The following is a 17,500-nucleotide window of genomic DNA, read 5'->3' as shown; positions in this document are numbered from 1 at the left end:
CGATGAATATGATGGTAACAACAACAACAATAATAATGATGATGATGATGATGATGATGATGATGATGATGATGATGATGATGATGATGATGATGATGATGATGATGATGGTTTTGATGATGATGATGATGATGATGATGATGATGATGATGATGATGATGATGATGATGATGTTGATAATGATGGCGATGAAGACGACTAAGTCGATTATAATTAATAATGACGACGATTGAATTGGAAATGATGATGATAGTAATGTAATTAAGTGAATACATTTAAAACACCGATGCTCGATCTTTTTGTGATAAACTTGGTAGTAATGACGAGGGTATCTCCATTTATTTCTACATTCAGACCAAACGAGGTGGAATGCTTCACCCAGAAAACACGGGACGTCATCATTGAAAGCATTGGTCAAAACGAAAAGCTGTGCAAGCGAATGACAAAGGCAGTGATTCAGAAACTATTCTCATTTGTCAACCCAGCAAAGGTAAACAAACGATCACTGTTTTGTATTTGGGTTATATTATTTCAATAGTTTAACTGGGTAATTTCCTGTAGCAATTAGGTGAACCAGCCGTGCCCAATTGAGCAGACTTACTAACATACATTCTCTCACCGTACTTAAGTGTTAAATATGTACTTGGCCAGTAACAGCGATGTCTCTCTGTCGAAACAAATTGTAAAATCGCAAATACAAGCTTCCTCTATATCTAGTGTTGCTTTGGGTTAAGACTATTTGTAAAGCAGTTTGAGCGCATAATTTAGTAGTGTATTGCTCCGTATAAGAGATCAAGTTTTACAACAACGAAAACAAGTAATCTTGAGAACATCAGTCGTTCTTTTGTTTGTTTTTGTTTTTGTCTTTTTTCTTTTATTGCTGGGAAGGAGTTGGGGGGGGGGGGGAAGGGGAGTTGTCGAGGTGCCAGATTGTATAATTGGGGAGATAGGAGGGAGGGGGGGGGGGGTAAAAATCCGCCTATATACATAAAGTTTTATGTGGGGAATCTGTAGGTGTGTGTGTGTCTTTGGGCATGAGGACCTGACTGTAGGCATGGGCGTATATTGTAATGGGAAGCGTACAAATAAACACACCAAACAGGCAAACTGTGCCGTATATCATGGAAATCTTACTCTATATGACCTGCTCAGGGAGCAAAGGAAGCATTGTGCAAGTCGCATCCGTGGAAAAGCGCTATATAAATGGTTACATGTATCAATTCTTCAAACTTTCCTAATTATCAAAATGCAAAATTGAAAACTTTGGGATAGAACATCGGGTAATATCTGAGGGGAAATAAAGGTAAAGAAGGGGTCAAAACATCGATTTAGACAAGGTTAAGCTCCATGGGACATTATCTTTATTATTTGTATTTTTCTGCTTTGTCTGGAATATATTTGAAGGACGAGTGTTCTGGCCAGTTATTTAATTAAAAGTTTAGTTAAGAGTGTGACATTAAGTGGTTACTCACTTACTTACCTAAACCTCTTCGGGCCTTGAGGCACATTGAGCATCCACCAGACATTTCCATTTTTTTTGCGGTCGGCTGCTTTTGCAGTGGCTGTATTCCAGGACAGGCCTGCTTCCTTTATTTCTTTTTCCAAGGTCCTTCGCCAGTTTTCTTTGGGTCTCCCCCGCCTTATCGTCCCATCTACTGTCCAATAAGATGAGCAAAATGCATGGAAAATGCCTTAACTGGAACCATTATAATCAATATGTAATCGATGGTTAGAAGTTCTACATAGATCAGTTGGTAGAGCACTCATGGCTGTCTTGGGAAGTGACCCTTTTCCCATTCTGGCCACATGACCCAGCCAAAGCCATCTTCTTCTTTTTGGGGGTATTTTTATGCTAGTGCAGTTAAATGGTTGACAGGCCTTACCTGGGTTCCAATCAGCCATTTTGGCATCTAGTTTTGCTCTTACGAATATACATTTTATTCATTTTTCACACACGTTCCTTCTTTTATTGGAAGTAGTCGTGTAGGACCTTAAATCTCAATCGGATTCTGTAGCGTTAAACTGATGGCAACAATTTACTCCTACCCTTTAGATAAGACAACTATCTATCGCACAGTATTTTCCGCCAGATCTTGCAGACTCTGCTACCCAATTATTGCTGGGTGAACAAAGAGGATGAAAAAAAAAATGTCGCCTGAAACCACGACCGATAAGATCGGTCCTTTGGCGTTTATGATGAGTGCTCTACCAACTGATCTATGTAGAACTTCCAACCATCGATTACATATTGATTATAATGATTCCAGTTAAGTCATTTTCCATGCATTTTGATCATCTTATTGGAAATTAACAATGGGATGAATTAGCAGTGTTTTCTGAGTCTGATAAATTGGGCTAGCATCTTACAGGCTGTTTTTGTCAAATTCAAATGACTAATGTCCCATCATCGGCAGATAAGAAGGTTCTAAAGCATTTAGTGTATGGTTTCTACCGTGTAAAAATGTCATATAGATTACTCTTTATGTTAATTTTGTTTGTTTGTTTGTTTTTTTTTTGTTCAACAGGCAATTCAAGATAATGAAGATTTGGAAATCCTCTATGGATGCATGATTTGTGGGTTCACCAAGGCACAGATTGAATCTCTCAGTGATGATGAGGTTGGATATATTTAAAGCGTACTAAGTACAATTTAATCCGACGTGCACTTATTTGCAGGTCTGATGACCCAAATTGTTATGGGCCAATTGTTTAAGGGAAATACTCTCAAACAAACGTAAACTATTGTCCATTATCCAAGCAATGTCAAATAAAGTCCATAAATGCATTCGGTCATCAGACTTACAATATGTTATTAACTAATTGGGATCAATTATGTGGCACAACTTCCGCGCTTCCGGTTTTTGAACTACTTTCTCGGCAATTTTATTTGTCTAAACGAGAATTGAACATTGAGATTTTCAAAATGTGTTTATTAGCCATTTTATGTGAATTGAAACCTCACCAAAAATTGCAATTTACTATATCGTGTGATACTTTAAAACCCTTAAATCGATAGCATACATTTTTAGAACTAGGACAAAACTAGCCAACATGTAATAGTTCCAATTCGTTTAGAACTGGAAGCGTGAAGGATGTGATGACAATATCACTTTCACATCTGCCACTCGATTAACCACTCTCCCTCCCTCCCCTCCCCTCTCTCTCTCTCTCTCTCTCTCTCTCTCTCTCTCTCTCTCTCTCTCTCTATGTATATATATATATATATATATATATATATATATATGCCTCTCTCTCTTTATGTCTCTCTCTCTCTTTATCCCCTTCTTTCTGTCTTTATTTCTCTCTCTCTATATATATATCTTTATCCCCCACTCTGTCTCTCTTTATTTCTCTCCATATATATATCTTTATCTCTCTCTCTCTCTATCTCTCTCTCTCTCTCCTCTCTCTCTCTCTCTCTCCCTTTTTTCTTCTTTCTTTCGGTTCCTGCCTGACAACATTACTATTCCACCCTAACAAAATATAAGTTAATCACTAATAATTATAAGGCTAATAGTTAATCGGACTGGGCCTTAAAATGGGTAGGAACTGACGTCACGACTATTGTTCACTCTTCGTGTGACAATTATTATTAAACAGCCAATCTGAGATGGAGAAAGAGAGAAAGAGAGAGAGAGAGAGAGAGAGAGAGAGAGAGAGAGAGGGAGAGAGAGAGAGAGAGAGGGAGAGAGAGAGAGAGAGAGAGAGAGAGAGAGAGAGAGAGAGAGTGTGTGTGTGTAGGGGGGGGGGGCAGAGTACTCAATAAATTGATGAGAAGTTAGACATTCTTTATTGTTTAGAGTTAAGCAGGGGATCAGTGGTGAATAATGCATACGATCTATTCTACAGGTTGCTAACCTTCAAGACATATTTTCCGAGTGCCACCAATTCGATAAAGATGTGAAAGACATCATTATGAGAAAGATTATCTCAGCCTATGGGTAACCTCATTAATATATATATATATATATATATATATATATATATATATATATATATATATATATATATATATATATATATATCATTTTTAAATTTTAATTTTCCCAAATCAATATCTAAAGAAAACAAGTTTCACAAACAAAATCCGTTGATGAAATGTATGAACTTTCTGTTTGGTTTTAACCGGAGACCAGTTCTTCTAGTTTGAATCATGTTCTATGTACCTCAAAAGCAAATCCCAAGCAAGGGGAAGGGCTGTAATACACATCCGTGCTGTCGGAGACAGACACATACTTTTGATATCTTTTTTTCTGTAAAACAGTTTTGACATTTGTCTTTGTAACCAACATTGTACAAAACATAATATGAAGGATAGTTCCCGATGTGAATGACATACTTAAATATTTCTGGTATAAATTCAAGCAGGTTAAATAACAATAAAGAAGTTGAATTTACCGGCTCCAAATTAATTGACAAAAACGAATTCAGTGGTCATTTCAGGTTTCCAGTTGTTTACCAACACTGCAGACTGTGAATACTTTAAGAGTGGTATGAGTCGATAAAAATGGTTGTTAACTACCTTTTCTTCAAATGATCATCAAGCTTGTTGATAAAGGAGAAATATAGAAAGTCAGCATTGATTGTATTTGTCAACTAAAATGATCGAGAGATTGAGATTTGCTTCTATATTTTGATTTTTACTTTGTATTAGATAGTAATACCTTTTTAAAATAGACAATTAAGTATTAATACAAATCACTTGGGAGTTTCAATAACTGGATACAGAACTCACTTCACACCCAAAGGGATCGATCCCAGTTGATGGCGAGATTATTTATTTCTGACTCCACAGTCTACTCAGAAGTGATTGGGTAGCTTGGTTTGTTATGTCTGGTGGAAAGTACTTTACCATAGATTAATGCCCTATCCTAAGAGTAGCAAGCAATTTTTATTGTCCGTTTCACGCTATAGAAACCGGGATAAAGTACGGCTCTATGATCCTAATGACTCCGAATGACTACAGCGCAGTCATCTTTTAAAAAGAAATTAAAATCTCATCTTATGAGAAGCTCACTATATTAAATAAAACATCCTATTTTTTTTGTAAGATATACATTTGTTACATCAGAATTATCGTGACATAGATCTAAGATAATCTCCCTTCATCTGTCACTATTGTTAAATGCTCTGATATGATTGTTATTCAATAATTCATGTTATTAGCGAGACTATGTTTCGCCTCTGTATGCACATGCACATTTCGGTTCGTTTTGTGTGTGTCATTGTGAGGGTATGCGTGTTTGCGCGCCTGTATAACAGGGTGTACGTATGTACAAACATGGTTATAATAATGTTTTTCAATTTTGTGCGCCTAGAGCTGTTTTGTCAACGGGATTGAGCGCTATACAAATTATTATTATTATTATTATTATTATTATTATTATTATTATTATTATTATTATTATTATTATTATTATTATTATTATTATATTACTGAAGTAATAAGAAGGCAACTTGTTAAAATTAATGGTCCAACAATGGATACATTGTAAATTACATTATCTTTCTATTTATTTCAATAAGTATACGGTCATATACCAGCAAAAGACTAACTTTTTAATAAACATTCTACAAGACTAAAATGTTGATGATTTCTTAAGCAACCTGCTTTTTCATAGATTTAGAATTAACATTTATATATCATAATTATCATTATAGTGATGATTAAGTTATGGATGGCATTGATTGACAATGTCAATGTTATAACCACCATTATAACAATTTTTGTCAATAATATATTCAATACTGATATGATGGTGATTATATTATTGATATATATGATTATTTCTCTTTTTGCAGCGGGTTCGTTAACTACCTTGAGGAGAATCCAGACGTTGGCATTGGTACTTTATTGATGAGCGTTCCTATGGATGAAATTAAAAAACTATCAGGGGTAAGTAGTAATATTATGTGGCCGACGTTCTTCATAGTTCTAGTCCATGATGAATCAAAATAGAATCTAATTTGGAATGATCAGCGCTGGAAATTAAAGTTAAATTTAAATAAACCCCGAGTATTTCCTTAGAGCAAAATCGACTCAATATTATATTCCCCTGAAAAGCCTTTACAACGGGGTCCCAGGTCAACAGCATCCCTGAACATGCATGAGGGTACAAGATGCTTGTTGGGTGCTATTGTATTGTATTCTGGAGAAAGACATACCGGGTATTAATTTTATATTCATGTACAGTGAGAAAAAAGTGAATAAAGAGTATATTCTATGAACAGTTTTGTATCTTTCACAGTAGGTTTGAAACCCTAGACTTAGAGATCACATCGTGAATGTCATCTCACCAGACCAAAAAGCCGTACAAATGAAACCCGTACTTTGGTATAACATATTTAACTTCATATATAACTTATATAACTTATATCTTAAACTTTAACATATATATCCATAAATGCATGATAAAGGAATGCATGAGAAACGAATATTTTATATGAAATGGAAAATGTGGTTCCATATAGCCTGTTGTGGAAAACATTATGAAGCCCATCGAGCATGGTGACTACGTAGAAATGCATTATATTATTATATTCAATTTATTCATCAGCTACTCATTGATTTTATAATGTTGACAGGACGCGTTGGAAATCATTGTATCTTCCCTTGGAGACATAACATCTGAATTGACAGAGGAGCTCAAAGACTTGGAAGAGAGATTGGATAGAGGAGAAGTCACCCAGGAAGATTTTGATAATTATTCCAAGATTGTTGATGAAATTCTGTCTACTTTGTACGACTTGATCGCTCCTGCAAATGATGTTAAATTGAGAAGAAAGAGAGCAGGTACCAGCCATAAGCATTTATGAAAATAGTAAATTGAAGAAACACCACCAGTTATTTCATTGTATTATATTCACTAAATGTCCCCAGCCCAAAAACATTATCTAAAAAAAGAAAATGAGCTTTTATAAAGCGCAATTACTAAACTTACTCATAACGCTTTACAAATGGACACTGGCCAACGAAAGGAGCGTTCATTTTGTATCTGGGTATTATGAGAAACTGTGAGGAAACAGAATTTTCTCAACACTCCTTTGCGTGACACTTGCCGTTAGACTTGAACCCGGCATCTGCAGGTCAAATACCACATAATATATGGATTGAGGATGATACCAGAGCCAATGATCCAAAAGGTTAGGTTTTATAAGGATCGCCTTTTCTAAAATGCTCTGCAAATTCTTTTAGGACTAGCGCACGGAGATTATGTTTGAACATATTTGTAAAACTTTAATTTGTTTTGAAATGGCAACCTTCATTTTGGGAATTTTGGCCGTATTTAATAATGAATGTCTCTATGGACGCAAGCCATGAATGTGTGTGTTATTTCGAGTGCCAGTCTGTTCCTACTATCCAGTTAGTAACCTGTGTTTCCATAAATCTCTGTCCAGTGTTCTTAGCTTTTGAATGTCCTCATGTGTGTTAAGGTGTGTGTTAAATTGAATAAATTGGCCCTAAATCTCTTTCTTCATATATCAATCGATTTAAATGACTGATCTTGGCAAGAACTCTCGAACCCGGTACTTCGCGAAGTACGTTTTTCCAAAGTAAAAAATAGAGTAAAATAAACAGTAAATCACATTCTTTGATCGACGTATACTTCTTTGCAGATCTCATATCCAAAATTGTTACGGGTTCGTTGTTGCAATGGTAATACTTTCATTTCAAATATAATAAATTGCGCATTACAGAATTGTTAAAACCAACTCATAAACGCATTTGGTTATCAGACTTGTAAATATGTGCACGGATGCTTTAATCGATCAAACTTAAAACTGAAGTCAATGAACACGCAACCCAATTAGCCAATTAGATTAGCCGATATTATAAAATGTGATTGCTTAATTAGCTATGATTTAGCTTTGAATTTGAAGAAATCCATCTTTCGATATAGTTGGCAAAGTGTGGCAGTAACTCTCTCCTTAACAGCCATTTTCAGGATTTTCCCCAAAACTTCAACACCAACTGACACAATAGCAGTAAAGATCTTACGATACATAATTTCTTTGTCAAAACATGCTCTACAACACACTGTTCGTTTTCTTTAAATGTTGTGATGTACGAAAGAAATTTGAATAAGAAAAATGTTGGTTGTATCGTAACGAATGTGGCGATTTTCCTGTAGTTGGTAAGGAGAGGGTTAAATCATATTGTATTAATGTTGTACTAAGTAATATTAATGAGACATTGTCTGCTAGTTGTGGTAAAAAAATCGCACATGTGCCTAACCATCTTACTCATGTTGTATTGTTTCTTTTTATTTTGTCAGTTTCAAACTCAGATGAACAGTGCGATCTTTTAGCAACCTTCAATGGAAACCTTTGCTTCCTGACACAAGTTCAGATAAATGGCTTGTCTAACCAGGCAGTTGCTGATTGCGCTGCACATTTCCAGAAATGCTCCTACAGCGATGCAATTTTCACTAGTCTGGCAACGAAGGCTAAGACTGTACGTGCTCACATTTAACTAGTTATAGATACATATTGCATATCACGGATCACTTATCACGCTTATGCCACATGTTAGTTTAATCATTGAATGGTTCATGTAAACAACAAATACAAAAGAACAATTATCACATGGTTTTTGTCAAAAATATTTCATTACTATGACCTAATGTCTCAAATGTCGGTATAAACAAATTATTAAATTGTGATTTTAGCATTAAAATTACAAAATAAGAGGTAAGTTCAAGAAAGTTCATCCATTGTCTTTAATATCGTGTCGTATCATATCGTTTAAGAGCCAATAGATTTTAAAAACATTTAAATGCTTTGTGAAACGTTCATGCATAGATACAATTTTTCAAAGTTATATGAACAAAAATTCATTGTTGATAGACAAATAATTTCAAATGATTAAACATCTAACTATTATTATTATTTTTATTATTATTATTATTATTATTATTATTATTATTATTATTATTATTATTATTATTATTATTATTATTATTATTATTATTATTATTATTATTATTATTATTATTATTATTATTATTATTATTATTATTATTATTATTATTATTATTATTATTATTATTATTATTATTAGTAGTAGTAGTAGTATTATCAGCATCATTATCATTAACATCATCATCTCCATTTATCATCATCATCGTCATCATCATAATCATCATCATCATCATCATCGTCGTCGTCGTCATCATCCTCGTCATCATTATTTCTTCATTTGAATTTCTGAAAAAAAATTGTTCTTATAAATGCCACATATACTTTATCTGTTCAAATTGTTTATTTTAATATATTCGTTACGTGGCACGGTTCTTGGATGAATTCACTTTAAATGATCAAGATAAGCTCCATGTCATTGAATTAACAATATCTGAATAAATATTTTGACCCTTATAGTGCATATACACAACATGCAACGACTTAATTCCTTTCTAACAATATCTCATATTTTTATTCTAGGCTCTCGGCGCACCCACAGGCTGGCAGACAAATCATTATGCAGCCTTAGGAAAGCTCCTGGGCTTCATGGGAGACGCTTCTATTGCCGTCATGAAACTCACTGACGAAGTAATGGATGCCATTCCTAAAGTAAAAATTGCAAATGTAAGTGATATTTCTTTGCCGAAAAGATACTTCTACTGTCAAATGTGTTGTTGAATATATTTATCTTTTGACGGTATTTATTTCTTTAAAAGTAGTATTCACACTTTAATATAACAACTCGAAAAAAAAATGCTAAACATGGAACGTGTCGGGGTCAACCCTTCTTTAGACAATAAGAAAAAATTAAAAATGATAGTACTAGATAGATGGGATAAAATTTTTCACTATTGTTTCTCTCTACTGCACATGCCGAAAACATTTCTCCCGGCTAGCAGGAATTAAAGTGATTTTTCCCCCTTAAAAAAAATTATTTTATATAATTGGCCGAAGAAGGGTTTGGGGCCTAAAAGTTCTGTTTTTGTAATGTTTTAATCTTTTATAGAAGTTGTTTTATATTTTTTTTACATTATTATTTACTTTTCTCCAGCTGTAAGCAATTTAGTATTCATATTTATATCTTGTATGCTGATTACCTGTCTCCGAGGGTTTCCTTACAATTTTCTACCAGTTTGAATATCTGAACTAATTCACTGTAGTTATTTACTTTGATTATTTTTTTTTTGCGGTGAAAGCGGACCAAGGACCAATGCATTCTGTTTAGTAAACCAACTATGTCTGAGAATCTCCAGGTCAATTTGAGAGAAAGATAAAATAAATGAAAAATACCGAAATATTGCCGAAATACAAAGATGACAACGGAATTTTAAAAAAAAATATACAATAGATATTAGATTGCAGTTTATTTTTGGACATATTTAGTCATATTTTAACCACTCGATATAATACGAAGTAAGGATCACCGAGCCAAAAACATTAACTGATGAAAAAATATAAAATGGCAAGCCATAAGCTTCAATCAATCATGCTCATTTTCGTCAGCGCCGTCATCATCATCATTATCGGCATCATCATCATCATCATCATCATCATCATCATCATCATCATCATCATCATTATCATCGGCGGCAGCAGCCGTAGCAAGAACTGTAGCATTTCTGCCACCGTCATTACCACTATCATTATTACCACCACTAAGTTATATATATATATATATATATATATATATATATATATATATATATATATATATATATATATATATATTGTTCTTAACCCAGGGCGAGAAACTCTTCAAGCGGTACTTGGACCACAATTCAAAATTACTGAGCCAAATGACCGGGGAAAAGATTTCCGATTACGTGCTTCTCTTAGGGGCAATGGACGTAAAGGATCTCAACGATTTGCAGCCAAACGCTGTTGCGTGAGTAATCATAATATATATATATATATATATATATATATATAATATATATATATATATATATATATATATATTTTAAATATATATATATATATATATATATATATATATATATATATCATCAGCATAATCAGCAGCAGCATGCTCGTCATCTTCATTATAATCATTATCACGATTATCATTACTGTCGCTATCATCGTTATTATTACTATCTGTTATTATTATTTCTACTATTACTATTAATATTATCATATTCCCTGATCATTATCATATTAACAGCATCATCATCATCATCATCATCATCATCATCATCATCATCATCATCATCATCATCATCATAATTTCATCATCATCATCATTTAATTTCTTCAATCAGGGACGCTGTTAAGACCTACGGCCTAGGAGGAAACGACCTGAAAGTCTTGGAAGAGGCAGTCATAGAACTCTTCACTAACAAATTGATTGAGTCAAACAAAATGAACTTTGCCACATCAACTACTAGCGACATATCCAATTTGGGAGTCTTAGCTGGTAGGTTGTCTATTCTTATAAAAAATAGGGTTGTGATCAGAATTTTTCAGTACACCAATTGTTAACTTTTTTCCATTGAGAACATGATTATAGGTAAATCTAACATCATCATCATCATCATCATCATCATCATTATCTGAAATTATTTAACTATTTTTACAGGTTGATATACGACTATTTTGTAAGCCTTTTTCAAAACTGAGGATAATATTATCACTAACTGACTCAAAAAATATTTATAAAACCTGCAATGGCACAATGATCGGTCATTTAACGTTGGGAAATGCCATCTGGCCTCCATGTTACCAGATTCATTTGCCCCCACCTACGGACCTTATTTCAGGATCGTTTGCGGCGAAAAATATTCGTCTCGATCTATGTTAAATTACACAATACAATAGTCTAATGGTTAAAGTAGACAAATGTCTGTACGTAATAGTATTTAGTTCCCAGCAAATTTTGCATGTTCTCCACGGGACTCATACTTAGTAGAAAGGCATCCATGTCAATGATTGGCCAGGCATAGCAACACGAGGTCACATGACCATTTGGTGAAAGTCTTAATTCATTCACTATCTATAACTGACTTCAGAAAGCATAACAGGGTTTTTGCTTATAAATTAATTTACAGGAAAATTGCCAGAAAATGTACTTACTGGATTGACTAGCAAACAGAAGAGTGGAATTAAAGCAGACGGCATCAAGCTGATCGAACCAGCAGTTCTCGCCAAAGTGAGTTTCTTATGAATCTTTTTTTTTATTTGTTTGTTTTAACTCTCTCCTTACCAGCTATTTTTAGAATTTTCCCCCGAAAATTCACACCCACCCAGCACAAAAATAGACTTTCTTACTGAAACAAAAAAGTAACAAGTGAGCTCTGCAACACAGTGTTTAGTATTTATAGCTGTAATCAAAGCGTTTCTTTAAATTTTGTGATGTACAAGAGAAATCGGAATAAAAATATTGTCGGTTACATCGTAACCAATGTGACGATTTTCCTATGGGTAGTAAGGAGGGGGTTAAAGCCCTGATTTAACGACCCCCCCCCCCCCTTCCACTCAACATATTATTTATCAATTCTGATGGTTTTCCAATAATAACAGTGCAACAAAAAAAATTGATAATAATAAATAATCAAATGGAATGGAAGCTTCAATTTTATAAACGAAGACAGATAACGTGGACGTATCCGATTTCCTATTTGCCAACAAAACATGATGAATGAAACATCGGAGAAGAATGGGAGATGAGAGCAAGCATTTAAGTAAAAAGCGCACATGTCCTTCCTGTCAAACCAATCGTAACTAACACTCAAATAAATGAGTAACCTGTAGTTGGTAAGCGATTGTGTAAAATAATCACCTTTCTGTCCGCCATTTCATTCATTACAACACACACACACACACACACACACACACACACACAAAATGTATGTAATCTAAGTCTATCTAGAAAATGCATTTGCTGCCAAATTCAATCCCTTGATGAGTGACCAAATAATATTACAAAGACTTATTAACATGGGACTGGAATTTAGTCTTCTGGGTTTATGAATCGTGCGCTCTAGTGAGTTTTGTTCAGTCAAAGAAACCATGGATCTCCCAAAAATATTGTTTACATGTGTCCTGTCCTCATAAAGTGTTCACGGTGTTGAACATAAATAAGGAACATAGTCTGTAACAAACGCATTCCCCTAAGGCAGACCGTAGCAATCCTTCACCTATAGATAGTATGCGCTTAGATAAGAAACTCACAACATTGCCATCCGGAAGTATAACGGATCAACACACACAACTCTGTGTAACCATGAACTTTTTATTCCATCTTGACCAAACAGGATATAAAAACGACAAATGCTAGTTTGTATTGTGCTGTCTATAGAGGGGGCTTCCATAATATCTTGTTGTTCGTTCGTTTGTCAGGTATATTGTATACTATTTTTGTGAGCCATTTTATGAGTAGTTCTCGCTAAATACTATCAATCAGATCAAAAGCTTCAATAATTTTCTTTCTCTAGTCCTCAATCGTGACAATACGTAACACACACAACCCCCCCCCCCCCCCCCCCCAAAAAAAAAAAAAAAAAAAAAACAAAAAAAAACGAAGAAATAGAGACACGCTAGTGTTTCGTTACGTGGTTACGTTCGTTTGTCTCGTGTATTATGTGGTGTGTGCCCGCCGTGTGTGGTCTATGTCTGACAAGAGAGATTTTGATGAAAACTAATCACCCAAAAATAGTAACAAAGATTTGAATGGTTTCAACTTCATACTTTCAATATAACATTTCAGTCATTCAAGGCTTCAGACTTTTCTGCGATGTCGAGTGAGCAAGCCAACGCTTTGACCAAAGAACAACTCGATAATCTGAGCTCAGAGCAGAAGGCTGTTGTTTCAACCAAAACTACCACTGTTTTAGGTCAAAACGATGTTGATGACCAAGGGCATGGTAAGTGATTGTGTGTATGTATATCTACGTGTTTCTATGTGTGTATCTTCGTGGTATCTAAGCACGTAAACCTTGAAATTTTATACAGAGTAATTACCGTTAAATGTGGGCAAAGCGCTTTACAAAGTGTCGCAAATCAACAGCAAACTTAGCAAGTAAAAAAAAACATACCGCCTCTAAGACGCAATTACAATTTTTTCTCGGACAGAGGCAGCGCTGATATCTGCTAAGTATGTATTTCCGCCTGGGTACGGTGACAGAATACGAGTAAAGAGAAGATCCTTCTCCGATACTCAAAATTGCGCCGCTTATAGGGAATGAGATTAGCGGAAGAGTAGCGTCACTTGATGGGACATCACCTTACAGAGAGAACGTCAAAATGGTTTTGCGCATGCGTCTCTCTCGTCCTCACTTTCGGTGAAGTGTCTCATGCCGCTTTCACCGCGCACAACCAACATGACGTTCTCTCTCTAATAACTTTTCCGACGGTGACGTCCAATCAAGGGACGCTACTATTCCGCTAATCTCATTCCCTATAGTTGGGCTCCAACCATCGACTAAGCCTTTGTGATATACTCATGGTCTTTTTCCCTCTTCCTGTCAGACACAATATCCTTCCTTCAACCCTGTTAAGAAAATATTTAATTTTGATTCCCAGTCTGAGCAAATATTATTGAAAGTGTTATTTCACTAGACCATAAAGCATCTTGATCTGGATCACTCGATTTTTCCACTGTGGTACAATATCAGATTCTCATCAGGCCAGCTTATGTACCGCATCTAACTTGTTTCAGATTGTTTTCATATTAATATTCTGAAAATGATATTTTCTGCATAAATGAAACTTTTATTAAGCAAGCTGACTTGACTCAGGCTGATAGAACCTGATCTTGACTTATATGAAAATTCTCTCCATTTTAGTTGGTATGTTTATTTATTTCGAAATTAAGATAATATGACTAGATAGATCAACTTTATTCACAACCATTCAATTAAGAAATTTGATAAATTATTTTTGTTTCGGCCATGCTGGGTATAAATAATCATAAACTGTATTTTTAGCTAGCATGTGGCACCAGTATGGTCCTCATCTTGTAGATTTGAATTACATCATTCATGTAGCTTTAAGCTTATTTTCGACAACGGTGAAAGGAAGACTAGGAATTGATTTCCCAAAGGAATGGAAAATGAACTGCTGATACAATCCATGACGTGGCCAGAGAAGTGCTAGGGGTCAGTTCATAAAACATGGTGGTGGAATGAAGAGATTCAAGAAGCAATAAAGATAAAGATGGAAGCAAGGAAGAACATGGAGATAAACAGGGATGCTAGGAAAGTAGATTCATATAAGCAGGCAAAGAAAGAAGCAAAAAGAGCCGTTGCAAAAGCAAAGTCCGTGACATTCAAAGACATGCATGAGCAATAAAGACAATAAAGAAGACCAGAAAAATATATTCAGAATAGTGAAACAGAGTGACAAGAATGGAGAGATATAAATCATATTAAGATGATCAAAGATGAGAATGGAAGAATATTGGGCAAATATGAAGAGATTCGAGCACGATGGAAAACATGCCACGAACACCTCATGAATGAAGAATATGACAGGGAGAGGAGAAGTGCAGTTATATATACAACCTAAAGAGAAGATAGCAGATGAGATAAGCAAGAACTAGGTGTGGGATACAGTGCGCCAGATGAAAAGGGGCAAAGCAGTTGGACCAGACGAGATACAAGCAGAGGTCTGGAAATCACATGGCGATGAAGGGTTAAATTTCCTGGTATGGCTATCCAACGACATCTTAGAGAAAGAAAAAATGCCAGAAGAATGGACAAAAAGCACGTTGATTCCCATATACAATAATAAGGGAGATGTTCAAGAATGTGGCAACTATTTGGGCATCAAGTTACTGAGCCACACAATGAAGATATGGGAAAGAGTAATCGATAAGAGGATTAGAAAAGATGTAGACATGAGTGAAGAACAGTTTGGATTTTTTGCTATTTAAAGTACAACGGATGCTATATTTGCTGTAAATGTGACCGCTGATAAGTATAGAGAAAAGCAAAGAGAATTATATTTTGTGTTCATTGACCTGGAGAAAGCATATGATAGGGTTTTAGAGTGAAGGGATCTTATTTGCCAGTCTAAATATATGCTGGTCGTCAATAAACATCATCTATCCTCGTTCTTTTACATCTGGTACTCCTTAGAATCTGCCTATACATCCTGCCACTATGTGCCACCTTATGGCCTATTCATTATTAATCCTAAGAAGGGCCGGTTACATACACTCTTCCAATGATTTTGGAACGGGAAAAGTAGACAGTGTGACGTCATGACTTTTCTTCCCTTTTGTGATAAACGCATACACCGACATATCGTTTTGATAGAATTAGTCACATTTTTGACGTCATTAATATCTTATCAAACCATTGTTTTTGCAGCCTCAACCATTTCCTCATCCCTTGGGTTGCTGATGGCCATTGTTTTCTTCTCTATCTGGACTGTAAGACAGGAGTAACTGGTGCCATATTTCGTTTCTTGTTTTAAGTTTTCAGCTGATATTGTTTTTCATTCCCATTTTCTTTTCTTTTTAAGTTTTATATCTGTGATTACTTTTGTATACGTATACATATAAATATATATTTATACATTTTAAAAATCCTTGCAACATTCCTCATGTCATCTGTTATACAAATAATGCCGTCTATAACCTTGTTTTGAGTCAGATTTGTCATTGTATATCTGGATGTGTTTGACAAAGAAAAAGCACGTTCAAGATGTTGAATACAAAATAATAGCAAAGTGATCAAATTATAAAGATAAAGAAATATTTTTATTGTTGAAAAATTTACCAATTAACTCTGTCAGCGCTGTGGTTAATATTCGCATTTCCGTCACAAAATGGCTGAAACCAGATGGTGGCGCCATGAGAAAAATGCCCTTACAGAGAGAACGTCAACATAGCATTGCGCATGCGTCTCTCCTATCAACTGAGGAAATATATCGTTTGGTTAATGAGATATCACTGTTTTCTGTTTTCAATACTGCCTTGCAACTCAAAATCTGTTATATTCATTGTTTGCAATGACTCAGTTAATTGATTTGATACTTTATACAAAAATGTAGCTGTGAAGTAAATTAATGTTTGGAGATCAGTGAGCTTTTAAATTCCGGCAGTGGTTTGAAATAGAAAATGAATCTATTAATCCGGTATATGACGTTTCAACTTTATTTTCAATAATTGCATGATAAACGAAAATAAAACCTGTTTGTTATCTTGATTATGTGATTAATAAACAAATATAAGTGTTTATTGTGATATTTAATATTTTATCTTTGAAGTTGTTACTTCACAAGCATTCCATATATTTCCCAGAAATTCTTATCATAATACTTTCATAATTTTCAAATTTTAAGACACGTCTATTGCCGATTTTACGACTTGTTTATGTTATCTACTTGATAAATCAAATTTGAGAAAAATTGATAAGGCAGGAAAACAAATATAACATGATCTTACTGGGGTTGAGAACTGTTTAAACAGCTCTATGAACTTCAGGTGACATAAACAAAATGTTATTAATTTATGTGCAATTTTTTTGTGTGTGAATATTTTTTATACATTATCACGTATCTAATATAAAGGGGAATAATCTTTTCCATGACCCAA

General features: G+C 34.6%; 1 protein-coding gene across 1 annotated transcript in view; it reads left to right on the top strand.

Annotated features, from left to right (window-relative positions):
* The window catches only part of LOC144973134 (uncharacterized), a 93,131-nt gene that overhangs the window by 74,654 nt on the left and 977 nt on the right, over positions 1-17,500 (top strand). The window contains exons 40-51 of the mRNA XM_078915223.1: positions 355-490; positions 2,526-2,618; positions 3,850-3,941; positions 5,803-5,896; positions 6,586-6,793; positions 8,277-8,455; positions 9,442-9,585; positions 10,704-10,846; positions 11,223-11,377; positions 12,009-12,109; positions 13,667-13,823; positions 16,272-17,500. The exon at positions 16,272-17,500 is cut by the window's right edge and continues 977 nt beyond it. Of these exons, the coding sequence (XP_078771349.1) occupies positions 355-490; positions 2,526-2,618; positions 3,850-3,941; positions 5,803-5,896; positions 6,586-6,793; positions 8,277-8,455; positions 9,442-9,585; positions 10,704-10,846; positions 11,223-11,377; positions 12,009-12,109; positions 13,667-13,823; positions 16,272-16,348 (1,579 nt within the window). The 3' untranslated portion in view covers positions 16,349-17,500. The remainder of the gene's footprint in view (positions 1-354; positions 491-2,525; positions 2,619-3,849; positions 3,942-5,802; positions 5,897-6,585; positions 6,794-8,276; positions 8,456-9,441; positions 9,586-10,703; positions 10,847-11,222; positions 11,378-12,008; positions 12,110-13,666; positions 13,824-16,271) is intronic.

Source organism: Berghia stephanieae, chromosome 5, assembly GCF_034508935.2.
Source record: "Berghia stephanieae isolate SIO BIC M18660-M18661 chromosome 5, UCSD_Bste_1.3, whole genome shotgun sequence".
NCBI lineage: Eukaryota > Metazoa > Mollusca > Gastropoda > Nudibranchia > Aeolidiidae > Berghia > Berghia stephanieae.
Note: the sequence above shows the minus strand (reverse complement) of the source record. Positions and strands in the feature narration are given on the sequence as shown.